At 33.4% G+C, this 10,110-nt stretch overlaps 2 protein-coding genes across 2 annotated transcripts; one reads left to right on the top strand and one right to left on the bottom strand.

Moving 5' to 3' along the window:
• The first annotated feature begins 2,417 nt into the window (after positions 1-2,417).
• Positions 2,418-7,991, top strand: LOC133325498 (spliceosome-associated protein CWC27 homolog). The gene is made up of 4 exons (XM_061534241.1): positions 2,418-2,468; positions 6,393-6,937; positions 7,010-7,399; positions 7,454-7,991. Exons 1-4 carry the CDS (start codon positions 2,418-2,420, stop codon positions 7,989-7,991), a joined length of 1,524 nt encoding a protein of 507 aa, XP_061390225.1.
• Positions 7,992-8,102: 111 nt separating this feature from the next.
• Positions 8,103-10,104, bottom strand: LOC133325497 (peroxiredoxin-4-like; the record flags this gene model as incomplete). Its single annotated transcript, XM_061534240.1, has 4 exons — positions 8,103-8,188; positions 8,256-8,661; positions 9,892-10,009; positions 10,080-10,104. Coding segments are annotated over 4 exons (600 nt in total), but the record flags the coding sequence as incomplete, so codon positions are not given.
• Between the last annotated feature and the right edge of the window lie 6 nt (positions 10,105-10,110).

Here is a 10,110-nt window from a genome sequence, read left to right as displayed (position 1 = left end):
GGTGAATTCAAAATGTTTAAAACTCCTTGTACATTAGAACTTTTTACCAGGTTAACCTACTTTATGAGGATTTATAAATTATTATGAGGATTTATTATTATTTCAAAATTTTATTTTGAACAATTTTTTCAGATAACAATGGAAATTTTTGTATTGCCTGTGTCCAAATATATCCTATGAATACGTTTAATTTTCCTTTTAAAACTTTATGTAACATCGTTATATTTGTAATTATAAAATATAATAAAACAAATATTTTTATATTAAAACAATAAATTACTTAATGAAATCGGGAGAATAAATTCTTTAACATATTTCTAAGGATCTAAAAATAATATATTATCACTCAACGATTACATTATGCATTATATGGATATTATAGAGGAATATATTATTTTCGTAAGACATGCAGCGTGTTACGGATAATGTATTCAACGAATTCAATAAAAACATCAAATTTAAATGTGGATTAAATTTTTTTGTTGTGGACAAAAAAAGAACAACCAATGTGTATTTATATAAGGTGTATTTATATAATCAGTCTGTTTACTTTTTTTTGTAAAATAAATTGTTAGAATATATTAGGGCATTCACTTCAAATAATATTTTTAATGAACTTATTCTAAATTGGTCCCAAAACGTACTAGAATATACAACAGCATGTTTATTAAGGGAATTTGCTTAATGTTTTTATATATCTATTTTGCGAAACAAATTCTATGAAATTATTCAGTAAGTTCTAGTTCAGAGACTACGCCTTTTTTACTCTCTTTTGCGATAATACTGAGAAAAGTAAACAGACAACATTTAGTATGATTTAGCAAAGAAAAAGCTGATTCAAGAAAACATTTGATTTGCGCCAAAATAAACAACAAACAAAGGACACACACAATTATTTGTATTGCATTTAATATTAAAAATAAAATGAATAATAAAAGAAAATTTGATTTGGTATGTTCCCCGGGAACATTTAAGCTTTCTGCATCAATACATTGCCTTCAATCTGAACGTGCCTTAAAATATATAAGGAATTAGTTTCTAATTTAATGAAACTTTGCATTAACTACGAATTTTCTTCCATTTTCTGTAGTTTTTATACAACTTAACTTTAAATTGAACTTTGCAAATTAAAAAAATGTTTTGAATAATTTTTATGTTTGGTCATAAAACAGGTGATCCAAAACGGGTGAGTTTGCAAAATCTTACTGCATAAAATTCTTTCAGTAAACTCCAGTAAGTTTGTTGTTGTTGAATTGTCAACCTTGCTCTTTTCCTGGATTCTTGGGTAAACAGACAACATTTAGTAACATTTGGTAACAATTGTTACCAAATATGGAGTAAACAGACAGAGCTATAATTGGTGTTGATAGTGCTGCGAAAAGCACTAAATGCTTTGAATAGTTTTAGTAATTCTAATTAGATTTTTTTTCAAAGAAATAACACAATGGATGTTCCGCAAAGAAAGTATAAAACTGTCTTAGGCGTCTATTTATCTTTATATTTGCCTTAGACACTGAATACAGAACCTAAATGTGCGTCACTTTTTTGCCTTTGAAGCCCACCCAAAATTTTAGCAAATTGTTATTTCAATTGTGGGGCGTATTCAATTATCATTCGCTTTGAATTTGGTTCAGGGATTGTCTTTAAAAAAATCTCTTGGAATGTTTACACTTACATAATTTCCCGGAGCACCAGGCGCTGTTGGAGCATTTGGATTATAACCAGGAGGCACATATCCCCCTTTATCCAAATTATTCATTGGCATTGACATTGTACCGGTATTTACACACTTAGACGAATCTGCAAATATGATTGGTATTGAAAATAAAACTTAATGCAACTGTACGTAAAAGTATTCAAATCTATATATGTTTTGAAAATTCTCCGAAACACACATCGAAATACTGATGCCTGTTTGAATATGAATTGGCACAGGTTTGTACGATTGTGGACGGGTAGGGGCCAACACGTATGACATACTGGCGCCTACGTCATTGTTTGGTTTTCTTTCATCATTTGCCAAAATAATCAAAGCAAAGTGGAGCCACAAGAGAAAGTGAATTACTATTTACCACAAACTGTAGTTTTTTTTTATTTGTACGGATTGTTTCACTCTTTGTTTTATTTGTGTTAAATTATAAGTTCACTTTAATTTTATTTTGATCTTTGGTCGTCGTTCTGCGGTATTTATTTTTGGATATTTTACACTTCCAAATAGAACCTAACACTTTCAAAATATGTTGCAAACCAAAATAAAATTGAAAAACGTTCCACTTGCTAACGAATGGGGGAGAAGACAAGATGGCCGATAAAAATACCTCAAAGCAGCTTAACAAAATATTTACGAATGAGGTGGAATGGAGACTAAATGAGAACCGCATTGTTGGGGTTGTGTGACACTCACGGACACTGTCCGTATGAATGCCTCAGTGTTGAGTCAGGGTGATCAGGTGCAGAGTTACCGCTGGGTATTTTTAAAAGGTTGCACAAAAAGTCGTTCTCGGAAAAAAAGGCGCACAGAAAAGTAATTTTTTCAATAAAACTGTTCCGAGAATATGTAAAATATACTCGGAAAACAAGAACGACGTATACGGATCCAAATTATTTTTGTTTTTTAGCAATGTAAAAAACAAACACTCGCTGAGCTGGCATAGAACAACAATCTTTCCATTATCGTCCTGCTTACCTGTTGCTCTAATGGGCTAAGCAGAATGCTCGCGTTGAGCCATCCGTTCCGTTTTGTGTTATCGAAAATACAACAACCACAAGGAAACGATAACACTAACACATGAAGTTGATGTGCGCTGCGCTTTTAAGTTAAATATATTTTAACTTTTTGCGTGCGCTAACGCGATAACAAAAAACGCTCAACGCGAACATTCTGTTTAGCCCTTAATTCACATGATACAATATGTAAATCATATCCCCAACTCGATTCTGAAAAGAAACCCTGACATTCCATTAATTTTCGTGTTTTTGGTAAAATGTTTAAAATATGTCAAATGAGCAGATCGACTTGTTGCATTTGTTTTCATTTAAGGCGAGTTTAGTGCATTATCTGGATTTAATTGCTAAATCGTGCTGAATTTATCTCGATTTACCATACAAAATTAAATCAACTCAATATTTCGATTTGTTCTAAATCCTGTGCTAAATCGAGATAATTTCAAATACAACCCTACTTTTGTCCCAAAAAATAATAGTTTCTCCTTAAAGCATGCTTTAAAATTGTTAATATAACTGACAAAAATATGTGAACTGCTGAAAATGTATTTTTGATCGCATTCATAGTACTATAATTTAGAACGACAAAGGTTTTTATGTTTGTTTCATCTATAACAAAGTAATTAGCTTCAGACGAACGTGTTAAAAACCTCATTTTCATTTCAAATAAACTGAATATATTCCAATTTATTTTGAATTTATTTGACATAGTATTCAAAACAATACACAAAATATGTATTTTGATTTGATGGAACAAGTCACCTTGAGAATAAATTGTAATCAGTTGGTAGCTGTGCCTTACCTTGTAATAATTATACCATGATTCTAATGTAGATTTTTGCTTGAGCGTAGAACAAATAAAATCTAATATTAGCTCTGTCTGTTTACTCGATATTTGGTAACAATTGTTACCAAATGTTACTAAATGTTGTCTGTTTACCCAAAAATCCAGTAAAAGAGAGACAAGTGAGAGAGCAAGTTTGACAGTTCAACAGCAACAAACTTACTGGAGTTTACTGAAAGAATTTTATTCAATAAGATTTTGCAAACTCAGCCATTTTAAGATCAGCTGTTTTATGACCAAGCACAAAAATTATTCAAAAGATTTTTCAAATTTTGCAATGTTTAATTTGAAGTTAAGTTGTATAAAAATTACAGAAAATGGAAGAGAATTCGTAAGTAATGCAAAATTTCATTAAGGGGACCCCCCCATTCTCGGGGTCAAAAAATTTTTTGATTTAATTCGATTCTACACTAATTTCTCACGTTTCTCTGTGAGTGTATAGCTATCGTATGAACTAGGATAAAGTCAATCGGTGAATATCTTCCTTACTTTTTAACTTGGTTTTTGGTCAAAAATCGGCGATTTTCCAAAAATATTTTTTCAAAGGTCCGCCATTTTGTTAATTTTAGAGCGAAGTCAATAGTCCTAGTTCATACGAGAGCCAGACATTTACTTTTTCTAACACCGTTGGAATTTTCGGATTCCGATGTTCCAGTGAGGAGTTATCATGCCCGCCATCAAAAATAAGGACTTTTCTTTAATTACAAAAAACAACAACAAAACAATAACAAAAATTGTTTGTAAATTATTTTTCTTCTCTTTTAAATCTTCAATTATATATGTGCAAAGTTACAAACCTCAACAAGCATTGGTATTGATTTACCAGCCCATTAAAAATCTTGAAAAATTAAAATTGAGAATGGGTGGGGTTCCCTTAAATTAGAAACTAATTCCTTATATATTTTTAGGCACGTTCCAGATAGAGGGCAATGTATTGATGCAGAAAGCTTAAATGTTCCCGGGGAACATACCAAATCAAATTTTCTTTTATTATTCATTTTATTTTTAATATTAAATGCAATACAAATAATTGTGTTTGTCCTTTGTTTGTTGTTTATTTTGGCGCAAATCAAATGTTTTCTTGAATCAGCTGTTTATTTGCTAAATCATACTAAATGTTACTGGAAAGTAACCATACACACCTATTATTGTATTTTTAAATGAGTAGTAAAACTTAATAACAAAGTGGCAGTTGAAGTAGATTCTGTAAAGTGGGCCACACACGTCAAACACGTTCGATCGGTGTGAAGCTGCTAGCCCACACACGTCAAACGGATCCACAAAACTTCATTTCGTACTTATTTTTGAAGCGTGAAGATAGACAGCGATAGTGATGATGGAAAAATTATCAAATATTTTTATTAAATATAAATTTAATAAGTACTTTTATATTATTCCGGGGAAATATTTTTATTTCCCACACTGTAGGATTTGTATAAAAAACATCAAAAAATTCTTCCAAAACATTTTTTGCACATGTTTGAAATTGTCCGCTGATCCTCCCTCCTCGAAATTTCACAACAAATGAGAAAATATCCACACACCAGGCCACAGACGTAAAACATGTGCGCGTCGCACACCGAAAAATTAAAAATTTTTAATTTCTTGCGATCGGTGTGCGCACCGCCAAATCGGTGTGAACACCGTACCACACACGTCAAACATTGCTTCGATTCACACCGATCGAACGCACATGTTTGACGTGTGTGGCCCACTTAACTGGTTTTTCTATTCCTCTCTCAAATTCCATCATGATACGGATCATGGTGTGTACGCGATCCCTACGTAAGGGGTGGTCGCTCCCTCGGTCGGCAGGGGTGGGAATGAGAGGCGTGGGAACGTCGAAAAAATTCTTTCAGTAAACTCCAGAATGTTTGTTGTTGTTGAACTGTCAAACTTGCTCTCTCACTTGACTCTCTTTTACTGGATTTTTGGGTAAACAGACAAAATTTAGTAACATTTGGTAAGTCTGCTTTTCCACAGGCAGATTTTTATTTGGCAAATTTTTTGTTTTCTCTTTTGAAATTTTCGCTTGCTTTTCCATTAGCAAATTTTTCTTTGCCAAATTTGCGAATCAAAATACAAAAGAAAGAAAATAAAAGTCAAACGTGTTTGCATTTTAAAGATTTTTTTTAATATTTTATTATATAAATTGCAAAAATTAAAAATTAAATTTCACTTGCACAAATTAAAGCAACAGGTTTTTAAACAAAAGCCGGCTGTGTGTCAGTAAAGCGAATAGGTTCAAAAGGAAATGTCAACAAAATTGTTTTCAACGAACAGAGCAAAGCAGAATTTGCGTGTACGGCAAATTCTGAACAGGCAAATTTTTGTTTTTCTTCCTCGCACCCCGCCTACAAACTCAGTATTTGCCAAATAAAAATTCGCCTGTGGAAAAGCAGACTAACAATTGTTACCAAAACAAAAATTGCTACCTATTATCGAGTAAACAGACAGAGCTATTATTACCTCCTGTCGTTCACAGCTGATAATATCTCACCATTATTCATCGCCCTCATTCGTAAACACAATGAAGTGTAAGCCATTTTGTTTTGAGTTTATGTTTTATCGGCCATTCGTTTGTTTATTGTTTGTTTTGGAACGGCACATTTTATTTCGGGTTTTCGCGATTTTTTTAATTATTATTATAAGAAATGAGTAATATATACATACAGGAACCCCCAACATCGGGAAAGGTATTTAATTTAAGTTAAATATATATTTTTTAATCCCGCCCTTTGAATAGCCTTCCATCCGGCGTTGGTTCTAATTCAATTTCATTTAAAATTTTAATTCATATATTGACTTTCAAACATTCGTATAGGTGTTGCTGCGTACTACCGTTGGTGATATCGATATTGAACTATGGTCGCGAGAATGTCCAAAGGCGTGTCGGAATTTCATTCAATTGTGTATGGAAGGCTACTACAACAACACGATCTTTCATCGTGTCGTAAAAGATTTCATTGTACAGGGTGGAGATCCATGTGGAGATGGTACAGGTGGCGAATCGATATATGGTCATCCCTTCAAAGATGAATTCCATTCACGTCTACGCTATACCAGAAGAGGTCTTGTCGGTATGGCCAATTCGGATAAGGACGATAATGGATCACAGTTTTTCTTTACAATGGGACCGACACCAGAGTTACAAAACAAAAATACTCTATTTGGAAAAGTTACTGGGGACACAGTTTTCAATATGTTAAAGTTGGAGGAAGGTGAAGTGGACCACAATGAAAGACCTATGTATCCCCATAAAATATTGAAGGCAGAGATTCTAAAGAATCCGTTTGATGATATTGTACCAAGGGAACTGAAAAAGGAAGTCAAGAAGGACAAGAAAAAGAAGAAAGAAAAGGGTGTCAAGTAAGATTTTGAAATTGCATATGGGAATAACTCCGATGGAATTTATCTAATTGGCTTTTTTATGATTTTTAGAAATTTTGGCTTATTATCATTTGGCGAAGAAGCCGAAGAAGATGAAGTTGAAACCACAGAATTTGTACAAAAAAATGCTGGAAAGGCAAAATCCTTGCACGATGTCGTAGATGATCCGAAGTTAAGCAAAGAACCAGTTAAAGTAAAATTGGAAGACGACAGCAATTCAGAATCAGAGGGGGAATGGAAAGTACCCATAAAGGAGGAGCCATTAGACGATGAGGAATTGTATGACCGAAAACAGCGCATTAAAGACAAACTGAAATCAAAAACTCTAGAAAAATCTAAAAAAAGTAAAGGGCCCATCAAAGTAGAAGAAATTTCCGATTCAGATGATGACGAATTGCTAACGCATGAAGATGAGAAGAGACTTCAAAAGGAGAAGAAAAAGTAAGTTTTCTTTTTTCATTTCCATTGAAATATTTTTACGATCTTCACTTTTAGGGAAGAAATTCGCCAAGAAATCCAATCGCTGAAAAAACAGTACCAAAGCGAAAAGAGACAAAAAGACGAAGAACTGGAAAAGAAAATGCAAAAGGATTCCAAAGAAAAGGCCAAGAAAATGGAACATGACAATAACGAACTGATCAAAAGTTTCATTGAAGAAAAGGAAAAATATGAAAGTCTTAAAGCGAAAATACCCAAAAAAGGCGCCAGTCGAGAAGATTTCACATTAAGTTTACTATCCAAGTTCCGTTCCAAATTGGATGCTTTGAAACAAAAACGTGAAGATCCTGAACAAGAAGATATTGAGGTGGAGAGTGATAAAGTCGATGACAATGTGGTGGAGAAAGAAATTCAAGGCGATGATTGGCTGTGTCATACATTGAAGTTCAAGGAAGAGGTCCCTGTCTTGGCTAAGGATGCCTCTACCAAAGGTGATGATTGGTACGATGTATATGATCCCCGTAATCCCTTGAACAAACGGAAACGTAAGGAGGCCAATGCTCGTTCAGATAGTCAAAATAAAAAACGCCATTAAAAATTAAAATATTTTTTGTTTTTTTTTCTGTTATGGATTTTCAGTACAAAAGTGTATAGTAAAAAATGGATTGTTTTGAAGAAAAAGAAAAAAATGCCATAAAAATTATTATTCACAGTTACTGCTGTTTCTTCCACGATAACATTTTAATTATTTTTCTCAAAATACTTAGTTTTTTCTTTGGGATTTGGCACAATCTAAAACGAAACAGAAAAGAATTGCATATTGAATACTATTCTAAGGAATGTAATTGAAAATACTTACAGTATCTGCACCAGGTTTCCAACCAGCTGGGCAAACCTCACCATGTGTATCGGTGTATTGGAAAGCTTGTACCAATCGTAAAGTTTCATCTACGGAACGGCCGACAGGTAAATCATTCATGGTGATTTGACGTAGAATGCCACGATGATCAATGATGAAAAGACCACGCAATGTGTGACCCAAATCGTCCAAGTAGACACCATAGTCTCGGCTAATTTTGTGAGTTAAATCGGAAAGTAGTGGAATTTTAACACTACCCAATCCGCCTTCTTTACGTGGTGTATTGATCCAAGCTAAATGTGTGAAATGCGAATCCACGCTGCAGGCAATTACTTCAGTATTTATTTTACGGAATTCTTCAATGCGATCAGAGAAAGCAATGATTTCGGTGGGACATACAAATGTGCTGGAAAATATCGAAGAAATAAATAAGTAAATCGGAAGTTATTTTATATTCGAAAATAGTATAGGAATAATTATACCCTTCACCACACTGTGGTACAGGGGAAGGGTATAATTAGGAAACGAGATAGACATATGGTTCCTTTTGAGAATATGCATAGAATCACTTTCTGAGTCGATTTACGCATGTCCGTCCATGTATTTTTGTGAACAAAGTACAGGTCGCATTTATGATCCGATTTGGATGAAATTTGGCATAGGTCACTTATTTGGCCCAAGGAACGAAATCGGTTCAGATTTAGATATAGCTCCCATATATATTTTCGTCCGATTTAAGGTAAATAGTGCACCAAAGTCCCTATATATCTTTCGATTTGCACGAAATTTGGCACAGCGTAATGAATTAGGTATAGAATGTTGTGTGTTAAGTTTCCTGAAAATCGGTTCAGATTTAGATATAGCTCCCATATATATTTTCGTCCGATTTAAAGTAAATGGAGCACCAAAGTGCTCGATTTGCACGAAATTTGGCACAGCGTAATCAATTAGGTATAGAATGTTGTGTGTTAAGTTTCCTGAAAATCGGTTCAGATTTAGATATAGCTCCCATATATATATTTTCGTCCGATTTAATGTAAATGGTGCCCCAAAGTCCCTATATATCTCTCGATTTGCACGAAATTTGGCACAGCGTAATGAAATAGGTCTAGAATGAAGTGTGTTAAGTTTCCTGAAAATCGGTTCAGATTTAGATTTAGCTCCCATATATATTTTTGTCCGATTTAATGTAAATGGAGCACCAAAGTCCCTATATATATATATATCTTTCGATTTGCACGAAATTAGGCACAGCGTAATGAATTAGGCGTAGAATGATGTGTGTGTTATATATATCTTTCGGTTTGCACGAAATTTGGCACAGCGTAATGAATTAAGTCTAGAGTGATGTGTGTTAAGTTTCTTTATTTAGATATAGCTTCTTATCTGGCCAAATGAAAAATTTAGTATCGGCTGCAGAATGACATGTCTATGGATCCAATTTCATTTTACTGGTCCTTTTCCACTTACTAAGCGGATATACTTAAAATCAGTCAATAATATATTGGATTTTAAATTAAATATAATTTTTAGAAAGATGGTGTTTATAAACTATTAGATGTTATTAAAAATAGGTCTAAAACCCTCATGTTCTCAAAAATTATGCATATCAATATGATCATAAAGTTATACTCACAAATCCAATGGATAGAATAGTAATACAACATATTTCCCGGCATATTGAGACAGCGAAAGCTTGACAATCTCTTTGTTGACAACTGCGGTTCCCTCAAATTGGGGAGCTGGCTTGGAAACTGGAAAATAAAAACATTTAATAATAAATATATTTGCTGTTTTTCAATGTTGTAGTCTCATTCAACTTACTGACTGCTTTGGTAGTTTGTAAAGTATGATC

The sequence above is a fragment of the Musca vetustissima genome, unplaced genomic scaffold (assembly GCF_032173495.1).
Source record: "Musca vetustissima isolate MV318-11 ecotype Yass unplaced genomic scaffold, APGP_CSIRO_Mvet_v1 utg241106, whole genome shotgun sequence".
Taxonomy (NCBI): domain Eukaryota; kingdom Metazoa; phylum Arthropoda; class Insecta; order Diptera; family Muscidae; genus Musca; species Musca vetustissima.
This window is presented reverse-complemented; position numbering and strand designations above follow the sequence as displayed.